Source organism: Sebastes fasciatus, chromosome 13 (genome assembly GCF_043250625.1).
Source record: "Sebastes fasciatus isolate fSebFas1 chromosome 13, fSebFas1.pri, whole genome shotgun sequence".
In the NCBI taxonomy this organism is placed as follows: domain Eukaryota; kingdom Metazoa; phylum Chordata; class Actinopteri; order Perciformes; family Sebastidae; genus Sebastes; species Sebastes fasciatus.
The window spans coordinates 7,754,676-7,777,019 of NC_133807.1; the positions used below are offsets into that span (position 1 = coordinate 7,754,676).

Genomic DNA, 22,344 nt, shown 5'->3' on the forward strand with positions numbered 1-22,344 from the left:
CTTGCCCCAAAACAGCATGTGATTATCATAAAGTGGGCATGTCTGTAAAGGGGAGACTCGTGGGTACCCATAGAACCCATTTTCATTCACATATCTTGAGGTCAGAGGTCAAGGGACCCCTTTGAAAATGGTCATGACAGTTTTTCCTCGCCATAATTTAACTTAACTTTGTCGTAGCGTTATTTACCATTATAATTGGTACCAATGGATTTAGGTTTTCTAGTTTTGTATGATGCCAATATCTTCACGCTAGCTTTAAAAAATGCGCCCGATGCAACCTCTGAAAGATCGATTGCCTTAATGCGTTAAAGAAATTAGTGCCGTTAAAACAATTTTCTAACGTTGACAGACCTAATTTGAACATTTACTTATTTGTCTGCTCACAGACTGTAAAGTGGTGGTAGAAAAAAGTAAATCTCTGGTTTTCAGCATTGTCCAGTATCACACAAAATACAGTACATCTGTAAATACAGTATGTGAGCACATTTTCATGTTTGCTTTCATCAGACATGTGATCATAGTACCTATTTCAGACTTTATTAATGTGCATTGTGATGACTCCCAGTCATTCAGACTGTATATTGGAAGCACAAATTCACATTCGCATGGCACCATCCTGAGATACCAATACTGCTGTAAGCAAAAAAGATCTCCCACATTTGAAATGACAAAAATAGCGAGGAAAAAAGAGGAAGTGGTTTTAAGATATTTCACAAAAAAATGTATCACAGTGAATCCAGGAAGCAGCTGATTTTGTTTTTGCTCGATCCACAGTATATATTAGGGATGCACCGATCCTATTTTTTCAGTCCCCCTAGCGATACCTGGGCTTTGGGTATCGGTCGATATGGAGAACCGATCCGATACCAATGTTTGATTAATAAGCTGTATGCGTCGCTGTGTGGAAGTGACTGGGATCACTCTTTTCTGTGTAAAGAAGCATCAGGCTTGACTTAAATATTGCTTTCCTAACTTTGTAAAACAAAATGTAACAAATAAAAACATAAATATACATTTACCGTATTGTTATTTATCATAAAAAAAAAATCATACATCAGCAACTTTGTAAAAAATCTTCAAAATGAACAGGAATTACATTTCAAGTGTAAACCTTTTTAATGCAGCAACAAATTGGTCAAAACTTAAACAGGAATTCAAATTCCAGTATATAATGTATATAGTATATAAAGATAGGACTAAATTTAATAGATTGGCCCCATTATCACCAATACCCGACCCAGCTATTTGAGTCGGTATCGTCCCGATATCCGATCCGGTATCGGTGCATCCCTAGTATACGTACAGTCGATTGAAGTCAAAGCACCCTATCTGATGTGCAGCATGTAAAAGGCAAACTTCTGGGTTTAAACACGCTTAACACATGTCCCTGGAGTTTATTTTCTTTGGTCATACAAACAATTTGAACATTTAATATCCAAATGTTCAAATAAAAATAGTTTACAAACAACTCCATTGATCAGTTGTTCAAGTCCAGGTGGGTGAGGAAGCAACAAAACTCCACTCCAGATGTCAAGGCCGTCGACAGCATCAGAGGTCACAACCTCCTAAAGCACAAAGCTCCGTGTTCAGCCAGAAAAAGGCAGCTGGATTTTCAACATGAAAAGCAATTTCAAAAGTTTGACATGCAGCAACATGAATACGAATCATCTCTAGAAATGAGAAGCCAAGAGAAAAAGGAAACCACCTGTCCAATCGCTCTTTGTTTAGTTCCAGTATATGAGCAACATCATGCACAGGAGAGGTTTAACACTGCCATGTGGAAAATAACTTAATCTGTGTCCTCCATCAGACGAGACAGGAGCAGGCCAATTCCACGAATCATAGGTCAAAGGTCAAACTTGAGATATACACTAAAAGCGTCAGCAAGAAGTAACCCAAGGGTGAAAAGGGCGGGGCAGAGCCAAATAAGATGCTATTTTTGGCATTTCTTTCACACAAACTGGGTCAAGTCAAGCGTTTCTCTTGGAGGTGAGGAGAACCATCTTAATTCTTTATTTTAACCTGCCTTTTCTTTGGCTTGATGTGTTAGAGTAACATAAAAATTGATGTCAGAATGATGGTTCCAGACTAGCTCGTGCTCTTGCGCCCCAGTCACGGAGAGCTGGCGCCGCCTCTCTTGCTCTGTGCTGGCAGCTTGCTCATCTTATCCTTCAGGCCCTTCAGGCTGTACAGCTTGCTAAAAGAGAAGCTAAATGGAGCCTTTCCTTCCTCCTGCCAATGTGCTTCCCGCTGTGATACCGTCTGCTTCTGGGAATGAGGTTGGAGCTGCTCCTCTCTGTTAGAGTGTGTGTGGAGAAAGGAGGCCTGGGGTTTTGGGTAGGGATGTTGATTCTGCGACTGCCCGGCTCTCGTCCGGCCCTGCGCTGCAGGAGGCTGGCGAGAGAGGAGGCTCTGGTGGCTCTGAGAGACTTCGGCCTGCTTCCGCCCAGCCGCTGACCCAACAGCGCCCGCTGTCGCTGGAGGAGGCGGTCTGGAAGGCGGTCTGCGAGGAGATGAGACATTATTCAAGGCCTGGAGACTACCGTGGATTGCTTTGCTTTCTGCGTGGTTCAGCTGACGGCTTCCCGAGGGACGGGACCCCAAAGCCTGGTTGGTTGCGACGGGTCGAAGGGGTCTGGATGGTCGGGAAGGGGAGGCCGGTGCGCTGTCTTGCTGCAGTCCTCGTGAAGTTCTGGGAGGAGTTCTGGGAGGAGTATGCAAAAGCTATGGAAAGAAAGGAGATTGGAGAGGAGAAGAAATGTACAGTGAGGTATCGATACATGTGACTGGGGTTTATTATAACGCCAACTTCTCATATTGTATGCTGGCAACTTGCATGCATTTACATGCATTTACAATGCAGTGTAACATTTTTACACTCACAAATGCAGCGCCGAGTGACATGAACGCTTTGTTGCAAATGGAAAAGAGAGGTACTTGGGTGCAAATGCGAGATCTGTTTTATTGTCACTCTTGTTAATATTACATGACAGTACAGAGTTAAAACATGCCAGCAACACCTCGCTGACTATTGTTAGATAAAAGGCGTAGACTCGTGGTCAGCGGTGAGCGAGTGAAGCTACAGCAATAAATGTGAACCTATCAATTTTTTACCGAATTCATCAATATTGCATCAGTGTGAACGCGTGTGGCGTTTCATTAAAAGTATGTCACTTTAATTCACATTTCACACACACACACACACACACACACACACACACACACACACACACACACACCACACACACGCACACACACACACACACACACACACACACACACACACACACACACACACACACGCACACACACACGGTCTCCTTGTTCAATAATGAACAAGTCTCGTGTGTTTCAACTTAATGATACTCTACTGGTGCATACTCAACAGGCCTAGACACACACACAAGAACAGAAGTGGTTAGTTAGTTAGATAGATAGATAGATAGATAGATAGATAGATAGATGATAGCACTAAGTTGCATTTACAAACACACACACACACACACACACACACTGACTATTAAATATTTGACACATATTCAAAGAGCAGACTGTTCAAGCCAGCTTTGGAGCTGAGTGAGCATCATCAGATCAGAGCTAATGACTGTAGAACACCTCAACGGCATGACTTCAGCAGCTGCAATTTTGCAACAGGTCATTTAAAGGGGAACACCACCTAAATTTGGATTTCCAATATGTTGTTACCATGGCCGAGGAAAGTTCAATCAATATCTGTGAACATGAGCTACTCTCTCTCTCTCAAAGCCAGAAACCAGAGAAGTAAGTCTCAAACTTGTGATGTCATAGGGTATACAGTCTGGAGAGACTGATTTTCTTTTTTATACCCAAATGAGATTTATTCTATTGTAGTGTTGCCAGTTTTGAAACAGAAACATCTTTCCCAATTTATTGTCTATGGAGCAGCTCCACACTGTATACACTATGACACGGTTTGAGTTTTAACACTCTCGTTTTTAGATTTGGGAGCGAGTTGTTCATGTTTTCTAAAAATGTTTGGACTCTCTTAGACCATAGAAATAACATGCAATCAGAGTTACAAGTGAATGGAGAACATTTTCTGCTATTCATCAGAAATATTAAAAAGTTTGTCAGAACTAACTTTATCCCCTCATCAAATAACACATTAATATTCACACATCTTAACTTTCACTGCCAACAACAAGATTGAAATATCTGCACAAATAATACACTTGTTACACTGTATTAGTTTCTCTTTAGTTTTAATGTGCAGCATGTTATTGGTTGTTGTATTGGTTTATGTTTTTTTTTTAAATGATAAATGATGAATCTACAATACACAAATGGGAGAGATAAAATACTTTTCTTCCTTTAACTCAGTTAAACTACTTTCACTACATCCTTTTTTTTAATGAAATCTGGTTGTAAAAATGTACTGAATGCCTCTTCAAAAAGTGGATGTGTCTAAAAGGTAACCCCCAAGCTGTAAAACTCTAACGAGATAGTTAAGGTTAGGCATTGACCTCGTATGGTTAAGGTTAGGCAATGACCTTGAATAGTTAAGGTTAGGCCTTGACCTCGTATGGTTAAGGTTAGGCAATGACCTTGAATAGTTAAGGTTAGGAAATGACCTTGAATAGTTAAGGTTAGGCCTTGACCTCGTATGGTTAAGGTTAGGCAATGACCTTGAATAGTTAAGGTTAGGCATTGACCTTGAATAGTTAAGGTTAGGCATTGACCTCAAATGGTTAAGGTAAGGCATTGACCTTTAATAGTTAAGATCAGACATTGACCTTGAATGGTTAAAGTTTGACCTTGAATGGTTAAGGTTAGGCATTGACCTCCAATAGTTAAGGTTAGACATTGACCTCCAATAGTTAAGGTTAGACATTGACCCCCGAAGGGTTAAGGTTTGACCTTGAATGGCTACGGTTTGTATAGGTCGTCAAGCAGCGACTCTTGGAGAGTTTTCGCAACTTGGGGGTTACCTTCTAGACACAATCTCAAAAAGTGGGTAAACTGTGCTTACCCTTTATGTCACACTGGTGTACGCTGAACAGAAAACTGCAAAGTGTTAGAAAATTAAAAAGTAGAAATGATTTGGGTTAGATCAACATGGACAGTGGGGTTAAAAGTTATTTCTGTGTGATGAGGAAAATGATTTAGATGAAAACATCTGCTGCCTTACTGCTCATACCTTCTGTATGTCAGTTGACTGCGGTCTCTCCCTCCTCTCCACGCTGCTGGGTCCTAGTGCCGCCTTGTCCACCGCCTTCTCTTTGTCTGGTCTCTTTCTCTCAGAAGAAGTCTTCTTTGGTTGAAGGTCACCTGTGGACTTTCGCTTTGGCCCTGTCCTCTCATTGGATAATTCTCGTGGAGTCACTCTTCCGTCGACCCGTTTCTCTGCTGCTGATTGGTTTAGCACCCTCTTTCTTTTAGGGACTTGGGTTTGGGCCTCCTTGTTTTTTTCTTCTGTCTCTGCTGTTCTCTTAGCGTCCTCCTCGCTGCCTCTCCTCTCGGTCTCCTGGTAACCTCCCTCTGTCCTCCTCTCTCCTTTCCTCCCCTCTTCATCCTCGTCTCTCCCATTTTCTTCATTTGCGGTTTCCGTTTCCTCCTCCATTTTCACTTTCCTCTCAAGTAAAGAAGACAAAGAGGAGACACTAGCAGACCCAGACAGACTGGAGGAATTACTGTCTGTTGTGCCTAATGAAGCAGCACGAGTGTTAGAATTTAAGTATGCAGGACTTGTGATGTCGGATGTAGCATTAGGAGTATTTGTGAAGCTGACGTGATCCTCTGTCATCCCGTGGTTGCGGAAAGCGAAATAAGGCTCGTTGAGAGGAGAGTCGCAACATTCGTAGTATTCATCTGAGGTGGTGGAGAGAGCGGAGCCCGCCCTCGATGAAGTGTACCCGTCGGACGTAGGCGTCCGAAAATCTGGAGTGTATGGCCGCGGATCCGGCGTGTGCATTTGCGAGTCTGGGGTGGGCGTGCGTGGAAGAAATCCGTCCGCAGTCGGACTGCGCATGAGAGCTGCGAGCAACCGCGATTCTATCTCAGGCGTCGGCGAAAGGAAATCGGGCGTGTATATGTCAGGGAGATGTAAGCGCAGGGGTCCTTCAGGCGTGCTCCCCCATGCTTTAGGAACTTGTACTTGAAAGGTGATGTTATTTTTTGCAGTATTTGGCGTGCTGTCTGTGCGGTGTGCCGGTGTGAAACTTGGATTACTTTGCTGGCCTTGTGTATCTTTGGATGTGTGTGTGGCAGAAACAGGAGTGTGTGTTGGAGCTTTTACAGTCTCTAATGCGTCTATATCTTGTGGAGTCAGCTCACTATATGATATTCTCTGAGGTAAATGTGCTCTTGCAAGGTATGTTTTACGTTCTGTCACATTCTCACTTTTTTCATTTGGCACTTGGGCTCTTTCTGGGGCCTTTAACTCCGTCTGTACGGTTGCTACACCGTCTATCTGTGGGGTTAATTCACAGTCTGCTGACGTCAACAGCTTGGGCTCGGCATCTTTTGGAATCGTTTCCTGAATATTCACTCTCTCTGCCTTTGGCGCATCAGTAATTGAAACATTTGACTTGGCTTTGTTTCCAGCGTCCAACTGCATTCCTGCTATCTGATGTTGTCTCTCATCTGCTTCCTCATTCTTTCTTTCTTGGGAAGTCCCACTCTGCTTATGCGGTGGAGATTCTCCGATATTCAATGTGCTCTCAGGATCTTTCTGTGCTTCTGTTGGGACAGTCTCAGGCACTTTTTCTGGCAACTTCTGCGTCACGGTTGCTACATTGTGGATCACCGTGCTCGTCTCAGGCTTCCTGACAACGCTGACCTCCGGCAGCTTCTGGCCGTCTCCGATGACGCCGCCTTTAAAAACCAGCTGGACAGTACGAGGTTTAGGGACGGGAGGGGTTGGGGTCAAAGGTGGGGATGCTGAGGAAGAAGGGAGGAGAGGATTGGGAGTTGGAGAAGAAGAAGTAAGAGGAGGAGTGGAAGAAGAAGAGCTAATGGAGGACAAAGGAGAAAAGGCACTGGTGGTTGTGCTTGTTGCGACGGAGACGTGACTGTTTTCAGAAAGGGTGGAGGTGGAAATGACAGACTGAGAGCGCTCGGCAGAAGTAGAAGAGGACGTGTGGCTGTTGACGGCGGGAGTCTGGGTGTTAGGAGTCATTTCAGAGGAGTGGTGCGGCTGCGTGTGAACAGCCCGCGTGTGTGAATCTGTATGTGGCGGCACCGTCTTTGTTTGTGTGTGTGGTTCTGTGTTTGAGTTCCAGTCAGTGGGAGGACGCAGGTGCGGTTCTTGTGTGCTGCTCGACTCTATGGCATGCATCCTGTACCCAGCAGCACATTGTGTGTTTGAATTAGTTTCTTTTTCAGTGTTTGATCCTGGGAGGGTGGCGACAGTTTGTGGTGTGGCGTGTAAAGGCCTCCCAGCGTTAGGAGTGGACTCTTTGCTGCTGGATTGGCGAGGCGTGTGTGCATCGTGGTTGGTGGGTGTGTTTGAATGCTGTTTGTTCTCAGTGTTGAGAGTCTTAGTAGTGTCTTTGTCAGATTCACACTTTGGTCCTTTCTGTCCAGGTGCCTCTGCTTTATTTTTGATGTCCCCAGGCCCTGCATTGAGTTGCGTCGGCTGAGCGCTGCCTCTTGCCGACTCCTCAGCCTTGGCTTTATCTCGCCATTGTCGGAGTTTATTTATCTCCTCGTTTTTAGCAGAAAGCTGTCTGGGCTTGGCGACCTCTGGCAGGGTTTCCTTAGGCATGCTGAACGGAGTACTGAACCTGATCGCCTGGCTGGTTTCAAACATCTCAGATCTCTGCAGATGGACCTGATTCGGTTTTCTGGCATCGCGAATATTAATGTACCCAATCACGTCGCTGGGGGGGTCAGGCTCCGGCCAGGTGGGCAGGTATGACATCATACAAACTTTCTCTAGATTGGTGAGCCCGGGGTGGAGGGGAGGAGCCTCCTGTACAGCTTCTTTGCTCTTCCTCCTCCGCTTCTTGTTTTCTGGGTTCTTGGAGTCCTCTTGGGTCTCTTTGGAGTTGGCAGAAGGGGTGGGGCTGGGGTTGCCTAAAGTAACCAGGGTGTATTTGGGGCTGTACATTTTCCTAGCCATAGCAGCAGAAGGGAGGGCCAACAAGGCCGGCTGTGAGAGGGGCTCCAGTGCGGGTTCAGGCTCCGTGGCGACCTGCCGGAGGTCGACCAAGCTGGAGGTCGCGTAGAGGATGCGGAACAGACGGTCGAAGGCCTCCACTGCCTGGCCTGTAACCACGGTGATGAGACTTTTGTCCAGCCGCGATGACATCCAAGTGAAACTAAAGAACATAGAGCAAACACAACGTTCAAGTACACAAAGACATTACAAAACAAACAGCTCTTATACAGTATAGAGGCGCAAATAAACAGCAATAACCAGACACAACTATGGCTACAATTCCTACACAGCTCATCTGATGCGGATGCCTCAAATTACTGTAACATAAAGCACAGAGCAAAAAGACAATGCATCATTGTCCAGTTACTTAGGGACCGGACTGTATATGCATTTATTTGTCTTGTGCATTGGATATATTTACAACCTGTTTGTCTAATGTGTAGAGGACGCTACTGAACGTTAACAAGCATTCTTTATTTGCATCTCTCTGGACGCCACGCTCACAGAAACAAAGAGAGACACAGAACAAACCTGTTTCTTTCATCGGCTCTCTCTTTATCTCCTTCTCACACTCTCACTGACAAACACACCCACACATATGAAGTGCACTGACCCGTACGACCCAGACACAGCTTTGTCTCCATCGACGAACATGAATCTGTGTCCCATTCGCCCTCTGACCTTGGTGCAGGACCGAGTGTGGAACTCTGCTCCGTCTGTGCAGCGTACACGAAGTTGCTGTAACACACACAAACGAGTATAGATGTTATACCTTCTCCAGATTCAGAGCTAACTTTATAACTGCGCGATGTAAGATTGTAAAACAATGACGGTGATGACTTCATGTTATGAAAAAATTACAATCACAACAAATATTCATAGCATTTAGTGTCAAACATACAAAGAACAAGTTGTTTTCATGATTTTATGAGGTGACCTTATCTACCTTTTTGAATATTTATTGGCTGATTGATGGCTGGATATATATGTAAATAAAATGAAAAGCGCAGGCAGACATACTCAACAGACCTGTGTATGATACCAACTAGGACATACACGGGCCTTAAGCCACATTTCTTGAACTATGGTTGAATTTTTTCATGTGCATGTCTAACCGTATAAAATACAAGTTAAAGCAAACTGTTGTCTTTACGTGTAACCCACAACTGCTTGTTAAACATAAACACGTATTTTTAAAGGGGACATATAAAAAAATCTCAATTTTTCAGTGCTTGTGCACATATATTTGGGTATCTGGGGTGCCTACCAACCTACAAACTGTGAAATAAGACAACCTAGTCAGTTTTTTGTGGGCTGCCTGGATCAGAAAACATGTGATTCAACAAGCCGTTCAGGTTTGGCTCCCGTTCCTATGTCACATGCAGCTCATTAGAATATAGCGCCCACGGTTTGAGAACTTCCTTTACAAGGTGATCAGAAAACATGTGATTCAAGGCACAGTATTTTTCTTACAAGCCAATCAGAGCAGACTGGGCTTTTTCAGGAGGAGGCGCTTAAGGAGACAGGCGCTAAAATGGAGCATTTCTGACAGAGGGTGAATACAGGTATATTCAGACAGAAATTATCAGAAAAAAATGAGTTGTTTTTTTAAATTAAAGCATGTAAAAATGTTCTAGTAGAAACCCAAAATACAAGTAGGAACCTGAAAATGAGCATGATATGTCCCCTTTAAATAAAAATCCTATAGCCATACATAGACAGTAGGAGCAGTACATCTACCACTTGCCGCCACTGATTTAAGCAAATAGCTCCACTTTTTCAAACTGCTGAACAGTTAATACCACATCCACTATAAATACTGTGATTCAATCTTACACAACCAACATCATGTTAACTGCCATGGATTCTGCTTGGATCTCTGTCTCGTCTTTACTTGATTTGAGCACTCCATCTGACACTGTGGACCATTCACGTCGATTATCTTTGTTGGAACTTGCCTATTTTACTCATCTCTGTCTGAAAACACGGCATGTATTCTGTAAAAATACTTCTGTTCCAGGCTTTCCTCGGATTAAAATCTGCTGTCTCGCAAGGCTCAATTTTCTGTCCATTTCAGATGTTTCCTGCACATGTATGCAAAGACTTTAGTTGTTGTTTGGTCCAGCCAGACGAGGTTGCTTTTTGAAAATGTTTCCATAAGTCTTGATGGCAACACAATTTCGTCGTCAATTTGTTAAGAATTTAGTGTATTTAGTGTTTTTTGTCGCATTGTGCACATGTAAACACTCTGACAGGGCTACAGGTATGACTGTATAGCTGTAAAACAATATAATCAATGTGCTAACACTTGACATGATAATAAATGGGTGGTACAGTATATTATGGTGCCGTATAGTCATAAAAGACTGTAACAACGTTTCAGATAAGAGATTACACATGAAAGGTACCTCGAGCTAAACACTTTCCCTATCTAAGTCTCTCAGTTCTCTAACTCTGACTCACGTTGTTTCCTCTGTCCTCCCTTCTTTTCTTTCTTTAGGACAGACGTGTATACATCCATACTTAATGAAAAAAACTGCATTCTAATTTTGGACATAGACATATGCAGCCCTCTTTTGATGGAATTTGGGACATCTACTGTTTGACCACAGTCGTTTATTGGAGTGTTCAGTTGATCCTTCTAAACATGGAGACAGTCAGAAATATCATGTGATGCATGTGTTTACAAAGTGTTTGGTTTATGTTGGTGATCAGTGAATGGTTCCTATAGGCCCAATTCCATTGTGCCCCCTAAGACCTTAAATCCTGAACCCTCAGGGACTTAAGTGGTAAATGGTTGAGTGTGAGAGATTGCAAGGGCTTGAAATGGTATAAATACGAATGGGACAGCACTTTGCGGTGACATATCGTGTTACCTTGATGATACCAATTGTGGATTTTTAATTTAATATATATATAATATATTTAATTTTAAGTTTTTTACTGCATATTTGAATGTCTTCCAGGCTACAGTACGAGACTAGAGGTAACTGTCAAAAAAAATAATTTACTTATTCTTGTCAAACTTTATTTTATTAATAATAATTAAAAGAAATGGGTTGATGAATAAACCAGGTGCGTAATATAGTCTAATGACTGCATTGCTCTGATTTCATGTGTTTTTTATGTACCATCTTTAATCCTTAATGTTAATGTTTCTGTGTAAATTTAAATATACCTGGCTTAACACCCATGTGACGTCCTGTTCATTTACCTTTTTTTTTTAATGCCTTCTGGCCTCCCCTGGTGACCCCGTATTTAATGTCACAAAGCTATAAATTGTGGGTAATTACCTTAGGCGAAGTCTGCAGAAAAATGCAGACTCATGGAAAGTATGCATAAAGGGTTCAAAACATCTGCGAGAGAGAGCCCTCAATCACTTGACGATTTGACAGTGGGACAGCCCTAAAGGCCTAACAGACTTTGCGGAGCGTGCCTCAAAGTCTGTGAGTCTGTGGTTGACCGGATTGGGCCATGATGTAACAACTAGGCCATAAATATGGGGGTTCATTTTGTCCGTTAAAAGCAGAGACACATGAGATCATAAAGGGCCAACAAAAACTGCAGCATCATTCCGAAATATAGCAAAAAGCTACAATGAGAAATGCAAAGAAATGTGATTTGCATCTAAAGTCACAGCCTCAGCGTGACTGTGTTGTCTGTCTGACATTGTTTAGTAGATGTCCAGCTCTTTGTAAGCTGATAAAGTAGAATATTTTGACTTAACATACCATTACTTTGGTTGTTGTGAGTTTAGATTTAGACCATCTCATTTGGGGAGGGCCTTTAGGCTCCTCAAAGACACAACTTGAGCCACGTCTATCTGAGCTGGGATGCAGCCAAAAAATTATATAACCAGTTGTCTTGATGCAGCAGATTATTCCTGGCATGGCTTGAGTGTGGCTATTCACACAGTCGAAACACCCTTACTGCTTTCCTTCCCTTAGTACATTCCTTTGGCCAACTGATAAAATCAGCAAAAATCTAAATGAAAAGCGTACAGAGCTCTACAGAGAACAACATCCCAACTAACTGAGGCACTGTGGATTTGCTCATTTTACAAAAATACCCTCAGTCCACATCTGGCAGGGTGAAGTGTCACTGTTATATTGTAACATGTCTAGAATCCCCGTCAGACGACTGAAGAGTCAGAAGAATCTGGCACCTCTTCGCCTACTTACTCATCTAACCACTCATCTGCTCCTCCTCCCATCCCGTCTATCAACTCCTCCACCTACTCCCTCTTGTCACTTACAGTGAAAACTCAAGCTGTCACATGTGTCTTCTACTCTGTCTGCCAATCACCCTCTCGTTCAGCAGCCCAGACTCGGCTCCCCGACAGACAGACTGAGAGACTTTGTGTTAGCTGCTCATCACTGTTCCTGGTCATAAAATGGCAATTGTACAGCTGTATCCTGGGATATCAACTTTCCTGGGATGCCGGAGTGATAAGACTCTGTCAGAGACTTGTGTTGAAGGATACAGGCCCATTTAAAGGGCAGATCCCAGCACAGACACAGTATATGACAGAGATATGGATACATAAAATCGTTGAGCTCCATTTAAACACCTGATCTGTTTGTTAACACACAGCGTTGTGAGAAAGTGAAACACACAGTTGCTCAAAATAATAAATATCTGCCATCTGTTTCAATTAATGACATTCCCTCTGAGAACAAGCGTCGACATGTGATGCCAGCAGAGTCGGTTTGGGTTAAAATAACAATTTCTCTGCGTGTATTTCTACAACATTTCTCAGGTGTACTATACTTGTGCTACACTACAGAATATTGTATAAAATAGGTAAGGAAATTTGTGGCACAGGTTGTTTTTTCTTAGTGCATAGCCATTCTGCGGTCAAACGTTTGACTAATTTAAAATGTAGGACTTGAGGTTAAATGTGCATTGTGCAGCTGCTGTGTTACTGCAGGCAGGTTTGCACACTGAACTTGGCTTTGGGGCCAAAAAACGGGTGAGACATCCCTGAGAATGTACGTACAAACAACGTATAAATGCCAGATATTTCAAAAAGCAGCTAAAACAACTTCCTCATTTGTCATTTGTCATGTGTAACTGTCATATGTTTATGTTTAAAAACCGCAAACTGTCATACAGGTTCCGTCTGTGTGAGTGTCAATACGTCTGTCTACACATGCATGTGAATGTGTGTCGCCTAAACACGGCTCTCTGCATCTTCAGTGTCTCACTTCTGCCTGCCAAACACTGATCGAAACTGACTCATATCACTTTCAACATTATTAGCTAAGCACATTGGGAGCCTTTGTGGAAATTTTCCAACCCCGCTTCTACTGTATGAAGGATTATCTAAATGATCTCCCTTTAGAGAGCAGGAACAACGCAGCAGCACTGAGGCAGGCAAGTAAAAAGTCTGACTCCCACCTACCAAATACTGCACTGTTAACCATTAAGGGCTTGTCATCTACAGAGGAATTCTTATAGGGCTGACTTGGCAGCTTGATTAAAAGATTTATGTCTCAAGAAGACGCTTCACTGAAGATACAGTCGTATTTTCCTTGTAACTTAGTTCTCCGTGTCCCAACTTGACCGAAATGTGTTTTCTAACTCGTATTTTTCTTGGTAAGCGGCCAATTATGGATTAAAACAGTTAAGGACACAGCGAGGTAAAATATTCCTCTGTGGTACAGTGCCAGCTGGGAGGGTTGGCTTGTTGTTATTGGCACTCTGGTATGTGTGTTTGTGAGAGAGAGAGAGATAAAGGGAGAGATGGCATGTGCTTTCACTTAATTGCATAACGAAAACCTCTTGACTCCAATTGCTTGTCTTTCTATCAAAATATAATTTGTACTGTGTTCTACGGCGCCTTACTGATGTTTTTCAGTGACAAAATGAGGTTTCCGAACATCTGGATATCCCCTCCGCTATCCAAAGGTCAAAGATCCACTCTCCATTAGTGAAACATTTACTCTCTCTGCAACTGGAACTACGACATATTATCCTTACACATGATAATGAACTTTCATTTTCTGTCAGCATATTGTTCTTTGGTCAGTCTGTCTAACAGTGCGGTCTAGAGCAAAATATGACCAGATTACCATGAAATTCGGGTATGCTCTCCAGAGGGTGAATGTTAATGTTTTTAACCATCTTTAATCATTTTCACTTGTGCAAAAGAAACATAAAAATCAAATTAGAATATTGCCATATAGCGCATATTGACTCAGCAGATGAATAATGGTGGATTTTTTACTTGTTTTAACTTTAAATACAACTAAGCCTCGCTCGTTGATGCTAAACGTCAGACCGCTGACTCACCTTGAGGTGCCCGGCATGCATGTTGGCCCTCTGACACATGGACCGGAAATGAGGTAGCGTTGTGCGTTCCAACAGGATGTAGACCGAAACCTTCCTCTTGACACCAGCATCTAGCAAATCCCTGAAGATGTCGACATCGGTGAACACATCCATCACCACTGCTATTACCTGGAGACACACACACATGCAGGAAATACTCATGCCAAAAATCTTTATGTATGCAAGTAAGTAAGTAAACATGCGCACACTTTATTACAGTAGGATCAAGCCTTAGGCGTTTAAACAGTATTTGCTCTTTTCTGCCAAAACAAATAAGAACTGTTCCACAGGTTTGAGTAAAATATGATCACACAAGTTTTCCTGTGTAAAAGAAACTTCTGATCTCTTATATGACCACATCTTTCTTTTTTTTTCTGTCAGAAGCTTTTCAAGAAAATGCCCGTAATGTTTCAGTCAAGTAACACATAAACGTGTGCCTTTGAATGAGTCAGCTGCATGAACAGGCAGAAGCACACACTCATATTTATGCACATAATCATGCAAATATCCAACACAACAGATATGTGCCTGTGTTAACAGTGTGCAGCACTTCTTTTAGCCTCTGATAAGTGAGCTTAATCAACTTGCACTTTACTCTGACTGTCTCATTTGGTCATACGTCTGTACTCTGACCTCATACTGAGTGAGAGCCATGGCTGCTCATGGTAACATTATGTCAACAGTAGGCTTCAGTTAATCTGTTGAGTGGGTACACAGGACAGAGACATGATTGGAAACCAACATCACACACATTCATTGGTGCATAGGCAACACGGGATATATATATATATATATATATATATATATATATATATATATAATAAGGCTGTCAAAGTTAACGCGATAATAATGCATTAACGCAAATTTGTTTTAACGCCACTAATTTCTCTAACGCATTAACGCAACTTGTGATTTTTAGGTTGTAGCGGGCTCATATGAAACTAGAAAAACCTAAGGAATCCATTAATACCAACTATGTCACACTAGTTTGTCGCAAAGGAGGCTACATAACCCTGCAAACTTACATCCAATTTTGGCAAGAAAAAACTGGCATCGCCATTTTCAAAGGGGTCCCTTGACCTCTGACCTCAAGATATGTGAATGAAAATGGGTTCTATGGGTACCAACGAGTCTCACCTTTACAGACATGCCCACTTCACTTTATGATAATCACATGCAGTTTGGGGCAAGTCATAGTCAAGTCAGCACACTGACACACTGACAGCTGTTGTTGCCTGTTGGGCTGCAGTTTGCCATGTTATGAGTTGAGCATATTGTTTTATGCTAAATGCAGTACCTGTGAGGGTTTCTGGACAAAATTTGTCATTGTTTTGTGTTGTTAATTGATTTCCAATAATAAATATATACATACATTTGCATAAAGCAATTAATTTGCAATGAATCCCTATTAAATATTGTAATCGATTGACAGCCCCTATATATATATATATATATATATATATATATATACATATATTAAAACAATACAAAAATGTTTACTGTATATATTATTCTATATTGTCGTTATTGTGATACAAGCTTGGCCCAGTAATATTATTATACATTTATTTTTTTTTTTATTTTTTTTTTTATTTCTTCATTTTAAAACTGTTAATTTTGCACTCAAGTTCTTAAAATGAGAAAATACTCATTTATTTCACAAGTATTTCCTGTATTCACACAGGAAAACATGCTATATCGTGATATAGCCTATAATCGTTATCGAGATATGAAATTACCTATATCATTACTTTTTTGTAATATAAGATTTTGGCCATATCGCCCAGCCCTACTATATAAACCTATCTATACTAAGCAGACAGAGCAAAACGGAGATTAGGCTAATATTGTCATAACAAGTATTTCAAATGATTGTATTGTATTTCAACTGTTTAATTTTAGATTATTTTATGGCTTTACGTGGAATGAGTTAATCTATCGGAGGGTATAGTAGTTTAATTTAATTGGAAAGTGAAATTCAGGGTTTAAACAGATTCTTTTTCTACATTAACACCTATTCAGGATTGGAGTTAAACAAAATTAATAAATAAATAATGTCCATAAAGGTCAACTAAAGGGATGTAAATATGTCCTTTTTTTTGTCTGTAAAATAGAATGGATAATTGTGTAAGCGAATGTGTCTAAATGGCTATCTATTTGTATGCGCGTTTGGATATAGACATATGTATATACTGTATGTATATATATCTATATATGAGGTTGGTTGTATGTATATAAATATGAATATGTATGTATATGAATATGAACTTATCTCTTGACACTGCACTATTACAACGGGTAGTACTTTTTTTAAAAATTATTTTTCTTTTTCTTATGTTTCTTTTTTTGTTTTATATATGTTGTTGCTGCTGTTTGTATGATCCTTTTACAAGTATGTGTATGTATTCCTTTAACCTTAAATAAAAAAAACACCTATTCGGTCCATTAGTGGCCCCAACATACCTTCTGCGCCTGCGCAATCATTTTGCGGACCACCTCTTTGATGTGCACCTGACCCTCCAGCGGCGGCTGCGCGTACACAGTGGTGCGAGTCACCCCCCGGTAAGAAGCGGAGTCCGGCCAGCCGAGGTCCATCTGCGGGATGGACGTGTCCGACAGCTCGGGCCAGTATTGCAGCGACAGCGGCAGCGGCGGCTCGTCTCCATCCTCCTCGGCCTCGTACCCCTCCGGGTAGAGCTCGGAGCCCGGGTCGTAGGGCTCTACCAGCTCCGCGAGAGTCTCGAGCTCCGGGTCCGAGAGGAAGTCCCGCACGCCTCGAGCCTCGAGGAACTTAACGAACTCCTCGCGACCATCCTGGAGGAAAGCCTCGAGCGCGAGCCGCTGGTCCTCGCAGTACAAGAACTCCGGTTTGGACTCGTGCGTCCGCGGGTTCACGTGGTTGTTGTCCAGGCACTGGATCTGGGACAGAGCCATGATGTCTCCAGAAACAAAATGAAAAACACTAAAAACTTTACGCAGCTCCTCTCTTAAACTCCTGCAGAAAGAAAACTGCTTAAAGGTGTTGTAGTTGCTCCTCTGTGGTTCAACCAGGTGAGCAGTTCAGCTCCAGACTTGTTGCTCATCACTTCATGTAGTCCCTTAATGTAGTTCCTTTGACCCGCCATGGTGCGTTAACACTGCGCCATTGTCCTTCCAGGTCCAAATGAAGGACCTGACCGACCAGAGAGACAGAGAGAGAGAGACAGAGAGAGAGAGAGAGAGACACCCGCTGCGGCTCCGCCCGACAGGTGTGACCCTGATAGGCAAAACATCCACCCACTCACAGAAACATGCTCACCTTTACCACGTCACTGTAGGGCTTTTCTACTGTGTGTGTGTGTGTGTGTGGAGTGATGAATAGAGATTAAGTGATTAATGAGGCAACTTATCCCCTGTCAAAACATCATTAAATCATTAGAGTGCCATTGCCTGAAAACAATCAGCAGATACTGGGCTGTTTGACCTGTTCTGACATGTTTCTTAAAGGGATAGTTCAGGTGTTTTTGAAGTGGGGTTGTATGAAGTGCTTCTCCCTAGTTAGTGTATTACTGTATTACATACTGTGTTCCTGAGTATGCAGTATGCAACTGTTAAAGCGATGTATTATGCAGTATGCTAGACCAGGCTTTAGCCTTTTAACCAGCTCTTAAAGCAATGGATACAAAAAAAACCCAACTCATACCACTATTGCAATATTTCCCTTCTAAACTCTGAAAACGTCAGAGCAAATGTTCGATTTGCCATCTAATATTGTAAAACTGTAAACATTTGAAATCTACACAGTTGATTTTCTTGCCTCAAAAAGTTTCAGAAGTAAATTTAGTGATGAAATAGCTCCGAAAAATGTAACTGGCTGCCTCTGTTGTTGTAACCGTAGCCTGTACCGTTCCAGCGCTTTGCATTGTGGGATACAGTAGGCGAGGTAGACTGGTCCGATGCATACTGGAGATTTTTACCAAATCAGTACGACATCCGGGTACTTTTGGCATATTGTAGATTTTTCTTTTGTTCGCATACTGCATACTAGATGCTACATTTCGGTCAAATCAGTACGTACTACTATTATAGTATGCGGTTTCAAATACAGCCCTACAGTAGATGACGGTCGGTACGCCCCCAGTTTGGAGAAACCAGAGTTACCGCACGGAATCAAAGCAATGTACTGCTGTGGACGGGGCAGCAAAAACATATTTTAGCCACCTAAAAGAAAGGCCCACCTAAAATAATCAATATCACAGACACAATATTTACAATATTTTCACTGCTTTACCTTGCAGTGAGACAGCTATACAGTCTTATGTTTCCAACAGGGAACTGAAGTTGTTATCTATGTTCTTGCCAAAGCAACCAGACTCCATTGAGAAAAGCAGTAATTTTACCTAACACAATAATACAAACAAACAGATCAAGGCAGTGGTAGACCAGCGACTCCCATTTCCTGCAATGTAAAATTACAGGTTTTTCAATGGAGTCTGTAGGCTTTGGCTAGAGCAGAGATGGATACAACGGCTTCAGTTTGTCGATGGAAAGGACTGTCTGGCAGCAAAGTAAAGCAGTGAAAATATTCTAAATATAGCGTACACTTAAACTGTTATTGATTTTTTTCTTTTTAGGTGGCTAAAATACGTTTATAATACGTCCACAGCAGTACATTGCTTTGCGTATGTGCGGTAACTCCTATATCTGCTTCTGCAAACTGGGGGCGTTCCGACCGTCGTCTGCTGTAGGTAATAAGTACGTTATACAACCCCCGCTTAAAAACACCCAATCATCCCTTTAATGCTCTGCCAAGACAACACATTCTCACTCCCTTCTCGTCAAATACCAACGCTTGGTCAGTGGCCCTACGCTTTAAACTGATGCTCTAGGTAGGCTACTCCTCTAGCGTCAGTTTCCGTATTTAAAAGAGATCAAAATGAAGCACATACATATAATTACTTTATAGAAAGGCAAAAACTTTTAATTTTCTTAAAACCAAAAACAACACGTTCACCTACCCGGGTCATCATGACTGACTTTTGAACTCTTTTGTATTACTTTGACGTTCTGTAAGAACCGAGGAGCACTCAGTGTGTGTAATACTATGCAAGAGCTTCAACTACATTCCCAGACTTGATAATACTAAGAAGTTAATTAGAGTTAAATTTACGCAACCCGTCACAATAAAAGACAACGAAACAAGTCTTCTCAAGAACACACAGCCTGAAGGTTATAAGCCATATTTTATTATGAACTTTAAATTACTTCAAATTGCTACATCCACACTTGATTATCAGTAAATCACAGTCACATGATGCAGCCTGCATTGATGTGTTGTGTAATTACACGTCATTAGCTATAAAACAGCGATAAAGAGATTACGACAAAGGCTGTCTATTACTTTAGAGTATAGGGAGGTTTTATAACCTGCCGCTCACTGTGACATGTTCATCAGTCAGTGTGTCTACATGCATGCACATGTACTGTAATTACCTATGATGTGTTGTTGGGCTAACAGGAAAAAGGAAAAACTGTGGGAAGTGGTCAGATCTTGTGGTAAATGTTTGTTGCACTGACAAAGTAACAGAATGATGCAAACTCTCCTAGTTGTTACGTTTGCTGTAAACGTGTAATTCTACAATTTACCTGAGTCATCATTGAGTCAGACCATAAAATGACTGTAACTGTGATGACTTTCCAGAGTTGTAAAATGACACATAAAATTGCAGGTGACACTTTATAATAATTTATAAATGAGAAATTGTTAGTTAATTCACCTTTGGTTAATAGTTATTTTACTGTTAACAAACAATGAAATTATAATTAATAATGTTTACTACTTATTAGTAATTCTCTAATTTGATTAATTTATTATTTCATTATTATTTTATCATTAGTTTTGTGTAATATGAAATAATCAGTTTATAAATTATACGTATCATAGATGATAAGAGACGTTAACAATTAAATTCTGATTACATTAGTAAACTATTTATTAACTGTTTATTGTTGCACACATTATAACATTTTATATATTATATTAAGTATTTGTTAATGGTAATCAAATTATTTATAAACCATTAAATATAACCATTTATAAAACTTTATAAACATTTCATTGATAGATGGACCATCTACAAATTATTAACTAAATAATCTTTATAGGTGCTTTACAAAGTATTTATTAACAATGTTACAATGTATTATAATCATCAGTTGCAACTTTATAATAGTCATCCAAATAATGTTTATACATGGTCTACAAACCAATTATTAACCATTAAGAAAGTGTTACAAATATCTATGTAATGTTTATAGATGTTTTACAAGCAATTACTTGCTTTACAAATCATTTCATAATCATTAACAAATACTTAATACAATATAATAAAGTTTATAATGTGTGCAACTATCAACTGTTAAAGTAACATAAATTATGGCATTACTAATACATTTTAAAAAGTAAAAAGTACATTTTATTAATTATTATTTAATTTCAGTAAAATAATTTAAATTAACTATCAATTTATCATGTATTAATGATAGTTAATATAAAGTGTTACCAGTGTTTTTTCTTCTCACTGGTACCTGTATTAACGCACTAACGTAGCCCCATTTTTTTTTTGACACAGTGCCGTTGTTGGTCTGAATGTCCACTTTCAGAGACAGAGTTAGTAGCTGCACACCAGAGCGATCGAACGTGTTGCTTGCACACATCATGTCAGCTCCGGTGACGCACCTGTCCAGGTCTGCATATTAGAGGACGGAGGGAAGTGACAGAGCGTGGTTGGTCTTCCTGATGGGCAGCATTACTTGAGGCACCCTTAAATATTTCAGACTTCCTCTCTGCCTGGCTGTCACCGCTGATCACATGTTTAGTGAATCACTGGGTGAATCACTAGCTGGTGTCTTGCTGACTCATCAAGTACCCATCTCGTCTTCTAATGTATTGACATGCTGATATAACTGATTATTATCTGATAAACTGGTTCACCTGGTGTCGGACTGGTTTGCAGGCTGATTGTGGTCACTTCATCTCTCACAGTAAGGGCCTCAACAACCCGAGGCTGTCAGTCAGTCAAACCGGTTCAACCGTCTTGTACTTGCGTCTAACGTCTGTGACTATCATTGACGCCGCCTGCTCTTTTACAGTCACTTTCATTCGTATTGTGACTCACTGCTTCCTCACCCTGCTCTTCCATCTTTCATTAGTGTCATCTGCTTCCGCCTGCCTGTTTTTGTCCCTCACGGTAGCATATTTTTCACCCTTTAACATTTTCTAATCTCCGTCCTGTCTCGTTTCGCTGCTGTCTCATACCTCCGCTTCAGTTTCCCTCCTGTTTATCTCACTTTCTCTCTCTCATCTGTTACTTTCCACTGCTTTCTCCGTGACAGCTTGTCAGTGGCGTTTAGTATTCTTACGTTGTCTCACTTCTAGTGTGTGACACAGATATGTCATAATGAATGTGTGTCTGTGTCACACACATTTATAAACCACACACACACACACACTTCAAAGTGACTCGGCAGTTTTAAAAAAAGAGCAGTGGAAAGAAAACAGGCAGTACTATTTCTGGTACACCTTTTAACTCCTTTCTTCTTCATCCCCTGCTGGATGCTGGTGGTTTATTGACTAACTGTCATTGGCGAGCCAGAGGTTACTCTGTCAGCGGGAATGAGAGAAGTGGTTTGTTAAAAAAAACACAAGAGGAGTCAAAAGAGTGAAAGAAAACCGAACAGAAGTGATTCAGTTCAGGCTAATTATAGGATGTAACCTGTAACTCTGTTTTCCTGCCTCATTTCAAACATAACATCCTGGTGAGAGAAGCAGCGCTGCATTCCTCACACAGTCTAAGTGTCAGAGCACACTGTGCTTACATTCTTATTGACAT

General features: G+C 41.2%; 1 protein-coding gene and 1 long non-coding RNA gene across 2 annotated transcripts; one reads left to right on the plus strand and one right to left on the minus strand.

The window, feature by feature from the left end:
• On the minus strand, window positions 1-17,677 carry LOC141780132 (uncharacterized). Its single transcript, XM_074655224.1, has 5 exons — window positions 16,937-17,677; window positions 14,435-14,602; window positions 8,754-8,878; window positions 5,177-8,300; window positions 1-2,724 (listed from the first exon to the last, which is right to left on the minus strand). The coding sequence occupies exons 1-5, from the start codon at window positions 17,405-17,407 to the stop codon at window positions 2,113-2,115; spliced, it is 4,500 nt and encodes a 1,499-aa protein (XP_074511325.1). The 5' UTR covers window positions 17,408-17,677; the 3' UTR covers window positions 1-2,112.
• Window positions 17,386-21,156, plus strand: LOC141780135 (uncharacterized). Its single transcript, XR_012596562.1, has 3 exons — window positions 17,386-17,524; window positions 17,631-17,721; window positions 21,085-21,156. It is a non-coding gene; the product is annotated as an uncharacterized LOC141780135 (long non-coding RNA).
• The last annotated feature ends 1,188 nt before the right edge of the window (window positions 21,157-22,344 follow it).